Consider the following 17,261-nt stretch of genomic DNA (forward strand, 5'->3'; position numbering starts at 1 on the left):
TCTGAGCAGAACATGGAAAACATCCAGTATCAAGCCAATCACAATGAAGGGGGGGAACATTCCATTCTTATAAAATATAGAGCTTTAATTTATTAGTCAGCAACAACAATGGAAAGGGAAGATAAGAGTAATTTACACAAGTCATTACAATAACATCACCTCTGTGCATTTAGTTTTTTTCTTTTTTCATAAAGTCTGATGATGCAAAAAATACAAAACAAACAAAAACACTCAAAAACTAAAGACACATTTTTTTTTAAAATACCAACAAATTGTACATCCTTTCTTTGCATTTTTTGCTGTATTCGCCCTGGTCTCATTTGGAGGAGACAATCAGGGGCTATGATTGATTCTGGGAATGCAGACAAATCCCAAATTGAGGAGCAGATACAGCTACCCCTGTATGAATTATGGATGCATCTTCGCACTTAGACAAAGAGCCTGAATACAAGCTAGAAAAGGTGTGTTAAATGCCCACTGTGTCAGAATGAAACACATTTTCACCTTGTTCCACATGTTTCCTTTGTCATATAACTTCCTGGAGAACTGGTATTATTGTTTTAAAAGTACTGTGTACTAGAGAATGTGCATAAAATTCTAATCAATAGAACAGTCATCAATTTTTTATCCCATCCTCATATTAAATAAAACTGGCTTTGTCTGTGTAACCAATATTCTACTATAGTTAACATATTAACACTCTCCCGTATTACTTGCCACCTATACAAAGAGGCAAGGCAAGTTGACTCTGACAAAATCTATATTTATGTGCACAAAAAGATGCTCATGTTTTATACAGGGGTATGTTTGGAGCTAGGACATCTTTTTAAAGCCTTTGTTCTACCCATTTTAGCTGTACTGAGAATGTCTCTCAGACTGCACTGTACACTACTAGAGATGAAGAACAGAAAAAAACAACAACCACACAGTATCTTATCAGAATTACAGTACAAATACAGGTTCATGCACACAATGAAAGCCAGCTTCCCAATATTTTGGTTAGTGTCACAACATTGTTACAATGCTCTGTTGTGTATATATTTATTTATTTTATTTTTATTTTTTTACCACATATGAATGTCAGAGGAAGAAAGAACAAAGGATGTCTTGTGCTCAGAGCTAACACTGCCGGGCAACAATTTCCATCATAAACTGGATTTGTTTTTCACAGAAGTCAACTATAGTATGCCCAAGTGTGCTTGTTTACATTTGGCCCCAGCCAATGTCCCTTGAAAGTAAAAGAATAATGCCCTTTGTGCAAAACCATGACCCATTATTGCACCGCACTCTCATTTCAAAGGAGGTTTGCATTTGAAAATAACCCAACCATTATATTTCCTATCATGTTTCATAAAAACTGATCTGATGCTTGCTCCTTTCATCTATGATTCTTTTTTTTTTTAAACTGGAGTTCATGGCCACTTGGAAGAGAAGCTGCAGGTTACTCAACATGGAGTACAATGGAGGATGCATCTTCTTTTTTCATTCTTTAATTGAACAAATCTCCTCAATTATAATTTGTGTCTGGGATTAGCGTACATGCTGCATTATTTTCAAATCAATCCTCCAATAAAGCAGGAAATAGAAGAAAAAATCAAAAAAGGGCAAGAGACCAGTTTTCTATTAAAAGGCCAAATTACAACAGTGAGAATATTTGAACATCCTGTACAGTATGTCTGGGTTCCCATGGAAAAAGTACTGTTTCCCCACAATAACTGGGACCATACAGTATGTCGATGGTCCCCTTGCAGTATAAAGTCTCTGTTCGCATGCAGCCGCGAGGAGTTTGCGCCACAGGCGTTCCTGGAGTGTCCAGAAATTAAAGAGTCCTGGCATCGAGTCAAAGCAAGCAAGAAACAACAGAGATCCCATCACCCCTTATCAACAACTCATTTCCCCGTTACAGAGAGCCTCTTGTAGCTCACTCATAACAGCTTACATGCCTGATAACACATTCCAAACAGTCGCCAAGGTCATATGATGTTGACAGATGAGTTTTGTAATGACAGTAACAGCAACAATAAAATTAACAACATCAATAATAACAATAATATTCGCCCCAAAGGTACCTATACACAAAGAGCATGTTTTTTTCTATAAGTACAAAGAAATCCACAGAATGATACTATATACAACCTACAATAAATACTGTGTATCATATATCTTACTGTTTGAGAGGATGTATGTGGGGTTGTGTTTGTAAGCCTTTTTTTCTCAGTTTGCTTTTTTTTTTTGTCGGTTTGTGGAATTTTTTCACGTTGCTACTCTCAATGAGTCTCTCCCAGTTTTCACAGGGTGGGGGGGGGGGGGGGGTGTTTTGAGGGTGCTTCAGAGACAAAGTTGAGCTCCTCATGTCTCTACATCCTCCTGCTCCTCTTTCTCCTCCCCCTTCCCATGATGCCGGCGATTGCGGGGCTTCTTCTGCTCCTTGAGCTCCTTCAGGTCTTTGGCCTTGAGGGCGCCCAGCAGCGGGTCTCCGAACTGCCAGTAGTCCTGGCAGTACTGATTGATCAGGCTCATCTCTGGCTGGCTGAGGATGGTCAGCAGGTCCTTGTACTGGCCTGCGCTGGGGGTCCACTGGGTGCTGCCGGATTGGAGAGACGGCACCAGCCCTCCCCCACCCTCCACCAGCACGTTGTTGACGGCCCGGCTCGACAGCACCACCAACTGCAGCTTGACGAGCGTGTGTTTGAAATTCTTCTCCGTGGCCGTACACTGGTACATGCCAGAGTCAGAGGGCTGCAGAGACCGCAGGAGAAGACCTTGCTCTGTCTTTAAAATCCGACCATCAGAGCGCATCTGCAGAGAACAAACAGAGAAAAACAGCTTATGAAAAACTTGACAACCTGTGCATTAGAGGTCTAACGCAAAGCTACTATCTGTATAACCATTCATAGTTATACTTGAAGTAAATGGGCCCTACACCAAGAAGTAGTTATAAATCATACTGCTTCATTTTTTGTGTTCTTTTATTTCATTTCCTGTCTTTATACTCCTCATACATATATCCATAAGTTTAGCTGCCCATAAAATATATAAAATAACATTCATCATCCAATATTTTAAACATGTTCCAAAACTAATTAAATAATTGAGCATGATTTGCGCTTCAACCACATAATCAAAAAAAGGGAAAACAGAGCAGAAGGTTTGAACTGTGAGAAATGCAAACTCAGTCAAACTTTATCCTGCACTTCACAACCAATCAGGAAACATCAATGAGTGAATTTCAAAACAAAAACAATCTACTGCTTTTGCACATAGCCTCTTTGTTTCATAGAGAGTTCTTGCTGCCTTGGCTACAAAGTTACGTTCTTAAGAAAAAGTCTGAATCTCATCACTGTGAGCCAAGAAGTTAAAAGGAGCCCCTCTTTCTCTGATTTCTAGTAGGATTCATGGATGTGTATCCTTGATGGACATTGAAGATCCTGACACCAATGTATAAAGAGTGTGTATGACGCCTCTGAGTTTAAATATGATGGAGTTATAACTGAGCAAAAGTAGTGTGATGTGAGGCAAATGGTGCCAATGAGGTGGCATATATATGAGTGCAAGAACTTGGATGCTGCTTGTAATTGTTCAGAATCTGAATAAAGTATTTGCTTGATCCCATCTTGGCCTGTATGGTAGATAAATATCCTTTATTTAAAAAAATTGTAATTGTAATGACTGATATCACTCCATTATTCCATCTCTCTCTGTATATCCACACCCATGAATTTGATAAGGTGATGACAGCTTTTTTGCTCAGAATCAGATGTGTGAGGCAGCAGCAAAGTCGACTCTGCCTGTGGGAATAGAAACCATCCAACAGAATAGTCAATAAAAGGGAGGCAGCACCCTACATAGCTTCACAATAAAACTTTAACTAGAGCCTCAGGGTTGTATATCACGGCAGAGGGCTTTTTCTCAGCTCCCCCTTTATGTGTCCTTCGCTTGGGCCAGTCGGAGGCCTCAGAGCCTGAATCACTTAATCATGTTAACATGTTTTTAAATGTGTCATACTGCTTATAAATCTCCATCTCTCCATGACAACAAAGTAACAACATGAAATAAAATACTGTGATGACAATGAAATAGTCCCCACCCACGTATAGACAGATGTCCAAGGCACATTCTTCATGTTCATCTGTGGAAATGCTCATCTTGTCAGGTTCAGGAAAGTTCAAGCTAAATCCATCACTTCAGGAAGTTTATATTGTACTTTATAGTGGATAAATAGGCATTTGAGTTAACTACCCACAAATGCAACATGCTCATATAACCAGAAACCTTGAAGAATACACTATCTGGCGGCTCACCTCTTTCCTTCGGTCGCTGTTATCTCTCTGCAGATGCCATTTGATGACAGCATGTGGAGAGCGGGCCTGACACTCCAGGAAGGTACTGCTACCCTCCACCCCGTACTGCACCATCTCCAGAGTGTTCTTATTGGCTGGAGGGCAGAGAGAGAATGGGATTTCCATGGCAACCAAACACTCATTACCATGAGCTCCTTAGGTCCAAAATCTCAGTTGTGGCAAATCAAAGTCCTTTTAGCAACACGGCTTCCACAGATTAGCATAAAGCTGCCAGAATACATTATTTCAGCCTACCACAATGAGCACCTTGAACTGTTTTGAGCTGTGACAATGAGACATATCATTACTTCCTCCCTTCCGAGCTTATTAATAAACAAATAGAAGCAATAGAAGCTGAAAAGGGAACTCAAGGGGTTTGAGGAATATGTGTCTTACTGTTGGAGTTGAAGCCTCGGCACTGGCGGATGGGGTTCCCATACTTGACGTCCTGCCTCCGGCTACGTCTAAAGGGGTCAGACCAGTAGTGCCGAATAAGGAGAGAAAAAAATAATAAAGCAACCGCAAGCCATTCAAAGCCATTCAACAACACATGAAGCCATTCATCTATCAAATTTTACTCGATCTAAGCACAAAGCACGATCCCATTATGTTAATATGTCCCTGCAATATGTGATTTTCCATCATTCACTTTTAATACCACAAGTATATCATTTATTAGTGTAGCGTTAGCGACAGTTTACTCAAAGATTGTGATGAATGTGTTGTCAAAAACAGATTAGGATGCCTTAAACAGCCATTGAGCCATCCAGGCAGTTTAATTCAAGCATCATTCACCACACCAAATGAGTCAGTCAGTTAGTTATCAAGTTAGCGTGACTCATGCTAACACCACTTTTGGTGCTCACCTCTTCTGCGAGGCAGAGTAGCGGGAGCAGGACTTGCCATCCCAGGCACAGTAAGGGTCTCTGGCCAGACAGCAGTCAGCGCAGGCTTCACCGTATACATCACACCGGTGAAGAGCCAACTGGGTAAGCCCAATCTCAGACGACACGTATAGCTGTTGCTGTTGAGGGAGAAGCGGACGGATAGTGGCGTTAAACGAAATATTGGACAGCACTTTGATTAGGCTTTTATTTGGATGCAATATAGGAGAAAACAACCTGCGGGACAGCTGCACTGAGACGAGCCAAACACTCCATTAACCAAGTAGAATATAATGACATAAGTGTAAAATCTACTCCTGAGCAGTGTTGAAACAGCAGCAGGCTCTGGTTCATCTGGGGGAATATTGAGCTCATCTCTATCAGGTTGCTATCATCGTGCACCTTCAGATTTTATGATCAGCTGTTTAAAATTCATCAGTCTGGCAGGATGTGTGTAATACTAACTCTCTTTCTCTACAATGATGTCATGACATGAGGAGCCCAAATATTTTAATCACTTTGAAAGACAAGACTAAACTTTAATGTGTTTTCCATATTTCTCTCTTCATTGTCTCGCAGACTTAAATGCCTTGCTATAAATTATGAAGGGAAACAACAGGGAAGCACAAGTATATACATGGGGCTTGTGACATTTCCAGATCGTGTCTTTCATACATTGCCTTTCTTGTTAAGTGAAAGGTTAAGAAAATCCGCTGCACAGACATGCTTACCCTTTTGGATGAGATCTTCATTGTTGTAATTGGAGTAGGGACCTTGATAGAGAAAATAAGATATATTGAATGTAGTGCGTTATCTTTAAGGTAGATGAGATTGCAATATACAAAGGTGCTAGCAAATTGGAAAAAGAAGAAAAGAAAGGAGAAGAAAATGATCATGAAAGGGGCATGGTAGAGGAAAAGAGTAATGAAGAAAAGCTCACCTTGAAAACCTCTACCTCCTCCAGGACCAACTCCTCAGTCTGCAGGTCGTCTCTGGGGAGAACAATGACTTTCTGAACTGTCCCCTTATCTGTGGACAAGCACAAGACACACCTGTCAGCTACACACCTGCAACTTCACACCTTTACTCTGTCAACAGACCCTTGGGTTCCCATTTTATTCTCTCAGCAAACTCCAGTAAAGGATAATCCTCATATCAACAGGCTCCACTGTTCTCTTCACCTTTATCACATGATTCTCTTGAGTTTAAGCTCCTCTCAATCATGTGAAGCTCTGTTCCACTTAGTGTACTCGCTGCCACCACCGTGACAAACCTCTCCTGTCATCCTCAGCTTCCTTCTTCCCTTAGACCTTTTCATTTGGATCCCATAAGACATTCTCTGGCATGTTTGATTTCTGTATAGAGTTAGGCATTCCTGTGAGAAGGATACCTGAGATTTATTATGACTTCTGTATTGAGTCTTGGTGTAGGGCTGAAAGACTGCCTCTGACAGCAGCTGAAAGGACACACATTCCTCCACAGCGGCCGCCATCGCACACAAACCCATTACTCTCCTCCCCGTAATGCACAGATGAACAAAGGAGCCAGTTAAGAGGCATCATATGCAACATGTGAGGGCTGCGCACTGTGCGGTGGCTGCTGTCATACTGGGGTCTCATTAAAGCTTTGAGGCAAAAAGACAAATAGATAATCTCTCTTACACCAGTGGGCAAGATTAAGGTGATGGATATCCTAACTGTACCGCACCCCACCCTTCCTCTTCTTCTCACCCCCTTTTCTTTTCTCTCCCTCCCGCTGTTGATCCACCCTTGCCCTGCAGGTACAAATCTCCTGTTGTTTACGTCGTGTGAATAGAGCGAGGTACAAACCCTTTGATTGGTTAAAGTTCCACTCAAGCACAAAAGGTAAGAATGCTTTTCTCTTAATGATAAATGATTACAGAGGAGACAATCCCTCCACTTACATGGGATTTATTTTCACAGGGGGGATTTTTTTCTTCATTATTCAACTTCCCACCGACACTGTCATTCAGCATTCTGACTCTGATCAAAAGGGTTCATGGGTTCAGACTGACTTCATGTTCATGCTATCACCATGGTCACTTAGAAATGATTAACAATGATACAAAAGATGGTTTTACAACTAGTCAAAAAACTTTGAGAATTGCCACACTCTCCTGTTTCTATCACATAAAATCCAGATAAAGTGTTACAAACACTCACCAGTTCCTAAGAAGAGCACTTCATAGTTGCCGTCTGCAGCTGTCACCTGGTCCACCGTGATAGTGGTGAACTCATAGTCTACATTGGTACGGACCACCAGGGGGCGCTTGTGTACTGGGTACACAGCATTGTACATGGCAGGGTGATTCCTCATGAAGTTAATTACTTCATCTGGATAGTCTTTAGTGGACTTCATGTTGGGGGTGAACGTACCTCCAGGGCACTGAGACAGAAACACAAGCATAACCACTGAAAATGGACATAATCACATGAAAAAAATGTATTTGAGGGCCTGTTTTGTAGAAATATGTGGAGTTTTGGTGTCGATGTTTATACATCAGATATTTCTATTTGAGGTTTAAGTCTGAGAATAATCATTGTTATGCCAGGTTGCTGTGGGATTCATGCTCAGGGTCAGTGAGGGGTGAGACTCACTGTGCCGGGTCGAGGGTAGGGGATCTTCCCAGTGTAGGCCACCCACTGGTAATTGGGACCCTCCTTGTGGGCAAAGGGTCCATTGAAGACCATGCGGATGTCGGCCATGGAGTAAACACAAACTGCTGAGCCTTTGAAAACAGAACTATGTAGTAGATAGAAAAAAAGTCAGGAAAATGTATCTAACTCAATGAGAAAAAAGCACAAATACTCCAATTTAGAAATGCAATCTCTGTGTTGTGCATATATAGAATCTGTTATACAACACTAACCCCGAGACAGAAAAGACTCCATATATAACAGGGTTTTTTGTGTCCTGTGTCGGTTGTATGTAAACATCTCCTATAAGAGAAAAGAGAGAAATCACGTCAGTGCAAAGAGAACGGGTAAAGGAAACATGATGCTCCATAGCAAGCACTCTTCTTTACTAATATTTACACAGTCAATCCAACCTCTCTGATAGACCTTTAGGCTACACCTCCCAGGATAAAATGATGCTCTAACAAAGAAGATAACCCTTCATCTTTGTTCGAAAAACACACTATACTGACTACTTAACTTTGATAATGAGCAAAGTGGGATTGTGTCTAAATATCTGAAATCAATAACTGTACTAAAAGTATAAAAGTCAAAGCATCATGTGATCATTTGTGCTGCGTATTAAGTGTTTGTGTAAATGAGGGTGACTCATTGCCTTGTACTTGGTCAAAATAGTTAATAACAAGATGTCTACAGCTATGCAAGCGTCTGTGAGATGTGCAGTTAAGGACAGCGGTGCTTGGAGTTAAATGCTAACATCAGCATGCTAACATGCTCATAATGACAATGCTAACATAATGATGTTTACTGAATTAATATAAGCTATAGTACAGCTATAGTTGTTGAGCTATAGCTGTCAAAACCATAAATGGAACCTTGTGCTGGCACTAGAGGAAAAGTCAGGGGATGACTAAAGTCATGAGGATTTATCCTCTGAAGACCATTAATGTCTGCACACAATTTCATGTTAATCCATTCAATAGTCGATCAATTTAATGAGATATTTCAGTTTGGACCAAAGTAGTAGACTGACTGATCAACCATCAGACTGCCAAAGTAGCTAGAAAGAAGTTACAGTAACTAATACTCTAGTAGAAAGGATAAGACAGGAAACTTAGACCAGAAATTGATTTCTTGCATCCAGACAGCCCATCCATACAGTAGTTTTAAAACTGCAGCAATTGACTGTGCAACAGGAAACTGAATGAATAGCCTCATGAAGGACACCTTAGCTGAAGGCTTTATTGACAAGATAAAACACATAGACACTGAACCTTGAGAGGCTTTGAACCAAACCTTACCTACCTAAACGAAGCAATCCAATCTAAACACCAGACACAGAGCAATGATATTAAAATGTAGAGCTGTGAAACCAAACAGTCTGGTTTTCTATAAAGTCTAGACTAGAGCAACGTGATTACTGTGCCACTTGAGACCCCCTCTGAGGAGACAGAAAATTTAAACATGGTGTGCTGGGATTCTCCTCTTCCAGCGTCCACAGTTCATATCTTATACTTTGATGGAAAGGAAATATCTCTTCTCTCCCATAGGAGCTACATCACATACTCTTAAGCCAATTTCGGATGTCTCTAAATCAAAATCATTCACATACTCTGCCATACAGTTCTGACATTGGACACTGCCTGATTTAGATGATTCTTTTGCTGATACTGAGAATAGGTCTACAACAAATAAAGAGGGTCTAAACACGTGATGGGTGATAAGTCTCTCTCCTCTTCGGTACCTGACCTAAATACTGGTCCCAGGAGAGACGTTCACTGCCTACAATAGGACGAGGGCCTTTGGCATGAAGCAGAGAATGTGCTCCCAACCTAGTTGTGCACATGGAAATGGCCGCAGAGTAAAGACGCTATCGGTGAGAAATTCAACAAGCAAGACAAGGAAGGTAAAAAGCTAAACATTTTAGAGCCCAGAAAGTGTGGATACTGAAGGAGAGCTGATCAAATGCAAGTACACCAATTCAGATTTATGCACTCGCAGTCCCATATAGACCAGCATGAGAAATTAGCTGTCAAGCTGCTATGCAGATAGAATGATACATGGAGGGGGTGAGCATTGTCTTTGAATCTGAACTGCTGGATTCTGTTCCTGTCCACATTAGAGAGTCTGTTCAGTCAAGCCTTCCTCTGGGGACTGTCTACAGCCTTGAGCTCAGTACTGGAGAAAAGAATAAAGCTGAGAGATAGCAGGCACTTTGTCCTTATTTCTCAGTAGCTACCAGATTCCCCAAAGTCACACCCTTACACACACACACACACACACACACACACACACACACACACACGCGCACGCACACGCACACGCACACGCACACGCACACGCACACACACACACACACACACACCACCATGCCATCTTCCACAGCTGCCACAGCCGGAGCAGTGGAACGGTCATGGGTTAGCATGGACACAGCACTACGGGCTGTCCTGGCTGTCACACAACAGATGATCCTTGTCATGACATACAGCTGTTGCACAGCAGAAATGAGAGGTTTGCACGCAAGAACACGCAAGTGTGCGCATATGCACACAAGATACCACTGAGGCCAAGATAGAGCTATTATGGACAACGCTCATATGTGGTTGCTAAAAACAGATCAAGGCTTGAGGAAAACATGGAAAAAAAGGAAGGTGATTTGCAATAAAAGCTATCCTGACAGGGCCATGATGGCTTAGCTCCAGGGGATATTGCATGTTTATAACAGCTAGGAAAGGGTCCAGATTCCACAACTGACTTTCCTATGTGTGTGTCTGTGTAAAATATGAATCTTAGCAGCCATACTTCCCATTTCTTCACAGAAAATACATTTTCTGCTTGATCAGCCTTTGTGTTTTTTTTATATATATATATATATATCTGTGATCTTTTCCTCTTTTTGCTTTATTTGACTCGTTTCTCTTGCTCTCTGCCTTTGCATCTGTCTAGCTACTGATCAAAGACTTAAAGCATTTCTTCTCTGAAATGCAGGAGCTTCTTCTATTTTTAAGTATGTTACTGAGAAACAAAAGCACTGTGGCATTGTATTTCAAATGACCTTGGTTCATTTAGGTGCAAGTTGTCAGGTAATGCCAAATGTGTTACATATTCCAACTGTAAAAACTCCCCAGGTCTCAGGCTTGCTTTGCCATAATGTCTTTCCACTGAGGACCACCACATCAGGGATACAGCTGGTCTGGATATTTCAACCAACTTCTCAGTAATGACTGTAGAGTCATTTAATAAAAACTTTTAAAGAAAGAGGTTGAGTTTTAGAATCTTTTCCCTTTAGGATGGATACTTGAACGCTCCAAAACCATTCTGGCTTAAAATCATCTTCAGCTGTGCAGTGTAATGCATCTATTGCCTCCTTACTACATACAATAATATGTATGTGGACCCTTAATGACCTGCTTTCATTGTGCAGTAGTTAAAGACCCATTTGCCCTCGTGAAATTCTAAAAACCTTACTCTCCTCTGTAAAGACAAACTGTCCAGAACAAGAGCTTTATAAACATTCATACTACACAGTAAATGTGAAGCCATTAGCATGAAACTTAATAACATCCAATTTACCGTCCCCTCTAGGAGTCCTTGGAAAGGATGGCTGCTCTTCCAACTGACATGTGCAGTCTTTCCTTCTCTATGGGCATGTCATGCTTGTCCTTGTTCATTCACCAGCCTGTTCCACTACACATTTACAGTTTTATTCAAGCAATCTCCTAAAATGTATCATCAGTACCAACCCATGACGAATCTCCAATCCTCTCACAAAGCCACTCTGCTTTACACGCCTGTGTCAACACTGATCTGACCAGTAAAGACAGAACCCTCATTTGTAAAGGCAAAGTGAGCCCAGTGCCACTCAGAACACTTTTCATGTCATTTTGGTGAAGTGGCTACACACGAAAAGGCCACAGAGTTTTCAAGTGTGTGTCACTTTTGCATTTGTTCAAAGAGGGATAAACTAAATGTCACCTGTAAAAACAAAACTGTGTTTGGCAGGAACTGCTGGCAGGCTGAGATAAAAGCAAGGGATGTGTCAGCAAGATAACGAGACAAATAGCTATCATCAGATTCAACAGGCATGGCACTTTTCATTCTTGAGATTAGTTCAAGAGCAACAGTAACCTCACGCATCATTCCCCTATCACTCTGTGGCTCTATTTTAAACCAGTGAGACAGAAAGAGAAAGAGCTTCCCTTAGAGAGGTTAACAGTCTCACAGTCACACACATTCCTGGGTGGTGATCTGATCTGCTGGCCATCAGGCCACCCCCATACACAAAAAAAAAAACCCAGACAATTTTGTTAAGACATCTTGAAAGACAACTATAGTGGTGGGATTATGTATGTCATTCCCATTACAGTCTGCTGTATGGACCATATGATGGGAGTGGGATGAGAGAGGTAGGGTACAGTATGGGCCAAGGACTTAGCTCTGGTGTGTTTGTGTGTGTGTGTGTGTGTGTGTGTGTGTGCGCGTGTGTGTGTGTGTGTGTGTGTGTGTGTGTGTGTGTGTGTGTGTGTGTGTGTGTGTGTGTGTGTGTGTGTGTAGGTGTGTGTGTGCAGTAAACGTTTGGCAGGTGTTCCAGTAGAAACCTACAGTTCTCCTCTTAATATTTCAAATGTGATCATACATGACAGGAACCTGTAAATGGATATGTCTGAAATAAATCCAGTCATGTCATTTTTGTCTTTTTTCTTTGTCATTCGATACCTACTGTCAAAATGATTAACTGCTGAAAGAAAAAGATATATATATATATATATATATATATGTATTTAAAGGATAGTTGGTAATTTCCTGTCTGATAAAACTTAACTTTTATAGGATATTTTAAAAAATACTCATCATTTTGGAAAAAAGCAGTAATAATTATAAGACTCATGCAAGGACATTTTCATATAGTTATCTTAAATCTCTCACCCTTTTTCTGTGAAAATGTCTCATACTTATGTTAACCAAACTCTCTTAACTGCACAAACATTAAGAACACTGTGCTGTTATGGAAATAAAGAGAGAATAGTTTGAAATGAAGTTAGATGCTAAAAAATGCCTTTCTAAAGCCAAGTCGCCCGAGACTTAAATGTGAGGCAGTCAAGAATGTGTGACACTCACAGCATTATAATGCTTATGCCAAAGAATGGTTTTCTCCTTACAAAGAAAGGCAGGCTATATTTACATGGCTTGTATGAGAGACCTGGACAAATTTCATTTGAATCGAGAGAAAATTCTGAAGGAGAAAACTGGTGTGTGGTAAGTGCTTTTTCTTATATGGAATCTGTTCATCTATGAGAGCCACACTGACACAATAATGATTTAATCTGAATCCCATACTTTTGTTATTTTATACAAGCAGTGATAGCCACAGTGGCTGAAATGAACAAAGCAAAGAAAACAGAGAATTCAAAGGAAAAGTGTGCTGGCAGTTTGTTTGCTTAACAAGGAAGTGTATACAACACCCCCACCAAGTAATCAACAGATTACAACTTCTACTGAGAGCAACCACAGCCTGGTCTCACTGCAGTGTGGGTTGTACTCACGGAGCTCGTCAAAGTGTGTCTCCATGCCGTCGGCCCCTGGCACGGAGCAGATGAGCCTGGCCTTCAGAAAGGTGCTCCATTTGTTGACCAGACAGCAGTGACCCCCATCGTCATTCTGCACAGAAGGGTGAAGACACAAGACAGTTTCTCCATCATTCTCTCATACTCACATCCTCCTTTTGAAAACAAACCCAGGTGGAGCCACCCACACACACAAACACACGCACACTATACAGTACATGTTGATTTACAAAGCCAGGAAGCTAAATGGGGGAGGGGATTGGGGATGGTAAACACTGTCTCCTACTATTTAGACTCTTCCATCTGTGGTGGAGTGAGGCCAGTATCCATCCCAGTAAGAAAGACATGAAACCAGTAGCATGCATCTTTATGAAGATGAGAAAGCACGTATATTTTAATATTTCATTTAAATTGTTGCAGCCTTGAAAGCGCTTCACATTCTTCATGCACTTCTGATGAATCCCATTTTGGGAGTTGAAATGTTTTCATAATTTCCAGTCTAATTACAGTATGGGGCTGAGTGTATTTTTGGTGCTGTGCAGGGTGGAAGGCCGGTGCAGAGAATGGTAGTAAGAGTATCCAGATGTGTGGCGAAATAAGAATGACAGGACCGGGTCTCAGGAGGCCGTGGCAGAGCCCGCTGAGAGGGGGATGAGTGTTTGTGTGCCGGGTCAGCGCCTGACCCCCTCAAATAAATACAATGTTGAACAGCTGAGGCGACGAGCACAAGTATGCCACATTTTCTCACTCATATCAATGCCTCCCTCTGCTGTAAAGCTCACACATGCAAGCAAACCTTTAAGAGAGCTCATATACACACACACACAACGCATAAACACTGTAATATGCCCCACAAGCTTACCTGACATTTGTTGTTGTTTGTTTATGTTACTCACTGGGACTGTGTATTTCTAGGGCATACTGTTTGGCTTTTGTAGAGTAAGTTTAACTGAAAAGCACTCTAGAAGAAAGTTTTTTAAAAGGCTGTGCCTTTTTCACTGCTGCGTACACTAAAAGCTTCAAGTGTTTTAGGACTACCAGGGAGAAAAGGTCAGAAGATCATGGAGTCAGAGGTCAGAGGGCAATCCCACAGACAGAGGGATGCATTGTAGACAGGAAGGTTAAAGACACATGTGGATTCCAGCACATCAGCGTTGACCAAATACTAGCGTAGCACCCATAAACATTGAAACACAGCGGGTGACTCGCCTCAGGAGACTCCAGCCTGTTTTCATATTGATGCAGGTTTTCTTTTCATTATGTTTATACCCCAAAACAAACATGCTCCTCACTGTGTACACACCAGGCAGATGCGCCCTATACGGGACTGTGTCACAGGACTCTGGCCCATCTCAGAGGACTTCTCCCGGAAGAAGAAATACAACTTGTCGTCATTTCTCTCTGCACTGTCGGGTATGAGGTGTACATGGACGAAAGTGGGATCTGTGGGAAGACGAGATGGTGAGATGTTTAAGTGAAGGAAGTTTAAGGAAGGATTTGGGAAAACATCTGGCTATAATAATTTATAAACTGGAAGTATTTCCTGTTTATCACTTGTTGAGGGATTCAAAACATATGCAAACACCAGACTCTTTACATTTCAGCTATAGATTTGGACCCCTGTTTGGATTGTGAATAGAAATGTCATGCAGGAAGGTTGAATTCACTGGATGAAAGCCGTGAGCATCATTATAGGCTAGAAAGGATATTTACCATTCAACCATCTGGAGTTATACTGATCTGTTCGCATGGCAGTCTTTGTCCCCAGTGTACGGAAAATGGCAGAGTCTGTTCCCATAAAGTCAACATAGACCCCCGCATAGAGTTCACCATCTGAGAAAGAGAGAAAGCAGTTCAGTTTAGTGAAATTATTTGACTCTGACATTATTCCAGCACCACCCGTGGCACAAAACACCACAGCTTTTATTTCAGAAGAAGTATATGTTGAAGCCAATATGTCAAGTCTTGTCATTCCACACCACAGCTCAGAGTCAAAGTCAAAGTCATCTCCGACACATTTGTCTTCATTTAGACACAAAGTGGTCAGGAGATACTGTAACTCAAGATGCAAGTGATACATTCTTTAAAGGTTACAAAACAGTATAATAATTCCATAGTTTTCTAAAACGTTCCTATAAAGGAACTGATAACTGTAATTTATTAACAGGGTTTCTAGACAGGACTATTTAATTTGCCACATTTTGTGACAATGTGCACTGGAATAAGAGTGCAATTAACCCAAGCCCAAGTCCCCTTATTTACTTTTGAAATGACAACTGTCTCTACTGAAGTTACCACCTGTAGCTAGCTATTGTAAGGTTATGCTAATGCTAAAAGTCAGACATTTTGATGTTTCCATTTTGTTTTGTACAAGAAAACTGTAAAAAGGGTCTGAAATTTTGCACAACCTGCAACATACCACATGTAAATAGGAGCAGCACTGTTTGAATATTGCAGGGTAGAACTATCCCTAATATCATGGTAAAGTATTATACATAAACAATGAAGAATGGAGAAAAAACCCACAAACTAATGTAGTAAGCTAGTTAGCTGGGCATGATAATATTTCCAGTTATGTTAGAGTATATAAACACACTCTATACTTTACACTACTCTTGTGGTTTTGGTTTCAGTTTTTTTCTAAGATTTTCTTCATAAATACAAAAATAAATGTGCGGGTATTTACATAATTTACTGTTTCTGTTTTCCTTGTAATCAGTGCTTTCCAGGAAACTTCCTGGGAAATTATGGGACATGTAAAATAAAGCGTTCACCCAAACAGCACTCAGACTTCCTGAAACAGCCTTCACACACACACTCCATAAAGGCATAAAATATGAGCACATCCATGTGTGCAGACTAACAAATGTACACGACAGCCTTGTTAAGCCACAGGAAGGCAAGGTGTTGGTCCTCCAGCTGCTATAAGGGCCCCACACAAGAGCAGGTGTGACTGTCAGGGCTCTTAAGAGATGGGGTACGGAGACAGCAGGAGGTAGAGCCGAGGAAACAAAAACAGTGTCCTACCACCATTATATTCAATGTCATGGTCCTCAGCAGTGCTATATGGAGATTGATGATATATCATTAAAGTGTCCACGGATGATGAGATGTCTAATGTGGTGGAGAGCTGAGCAGTCTGTGGTCAGTGGTAAATCTATTGTCGTGACACAAGGCTCTTAATCCTTATCACAACTAACAACAGTGTCCCTTGTATGATGCTAACTGGTGGAAGTGGGAGGTAAATCCATCTTGGATGACAACACTGGTTTCATACTGGTCAGCTGGCACTGCGCTAATGTGGGAAAGCAGTGCCAGTGATTTACACCCACTGTCTCACTCCACAGGGAGAATATCACCTTTCACTGGTGGCAACTGTGTGGTCTGGACATGACTAAGTGACCTTGGGCAAAGGGACAGAGGACACTGCTGTCATGATGGCTACAACAGATGATAAGCCACAGTATCCAGACTGAACCTTGTGACATGTTCTTTTCCTGTAGCATGATGGATAAACTGTAAATATAGATGAGGACATACTTAAGTCCTTACTCAAATAAAAGAGATCAAAGGTGTGTATACACATGGGTGACAAATTAAAAGAAAAAACAGCATAAAGTGCCTTAGTAAGGTGTTGGTCCACCATGAGCCTCCAGAATGGCTTAAATGTTCATTGAAATAGATCGTACAAGTTTGTCGAACTCTGTTGGGGAGAAGAATAGGATTCTTCCAAAAGATATTCGCTTAATTGGTGTTTTGATGATGGTGGCGGTGAGGGCTGTCTAATATGACCAAAAGATCCTAAAGCTTTTCAGA

The 17,261-nt window shown here is 41.2% G+C and overlaps 1 protein-coding gene across 1 annotated transcript in view; it reads right to left on the reverse strand.

Annotated features, from left to right (window-relative positions):
* sema3fb (sema domain, immunoglobulin domain (Ig), short basic domain, secreted, (semaphorin) 3Fb) overlaps positions 1-17,261 on the reverse strand; it is a 59,247-nt gene continuing 41,986 nt past the window's right edge. Inside the window, exons 8-19 of the mRNA XM_062415429.1 lie at positions 15,159-15,278; positions 14,749-14,888; positions 13,425-13,539; positions 8,115-8,184; positions 7,843-7,987; positions 7,408-7,630; positions 6,165-6,253; positions 5,956-5,997; positions 5,205-5,364; positions 4,737-4,817; positions 4,302-4,435; positions 1-2,799 (exon numbers count right to left, since the gene is read on the reverse strand). Coding sequence (XP_062271413.1) covers positions 2,350-2,799; positions 4,302-4,435; positions 4,737-4,817; positions 5,205-5,364; positions 5,956-5,997; positions 6,165-6,253; positions 7,408-7,630; positions 7,843-7,987; positions 8,115-8,184; positions 13,425-13,539; positions 14,749-14,888; positions 15,159-15,278 — 1,769 coding nt within the window. The 3' untranslated portion in view covers positions 1-2,349. The remainder of the gene's footprint in view (positions 2,800-4,301; positions 4,436-4,736; positions 4,818-5,204; positions 5,365-5,955; positions 5,998-6,164; positions 6,254-7,407; positions 7,631-7,842; positions 7,988-8,114; positions 8,185-13,424; positions 13,540-14,748; positions 14,889-15,158; positions 15,279-17,261) is intronic.

Source organism: Scomber scombrus, chromosome 3, assembly GCF_963691925.1.
Source record: "Scomber scombrus chromosome 3, fScoSco1.1, whole genome shotgun sequence".
In the NCBI taxonomy this organism is placed as follows: Eukaryota; Metazoa; Chordata; class Actinopteri; order Scombriformes; family Scombridae; genus Scomber; species Scomber scombrus.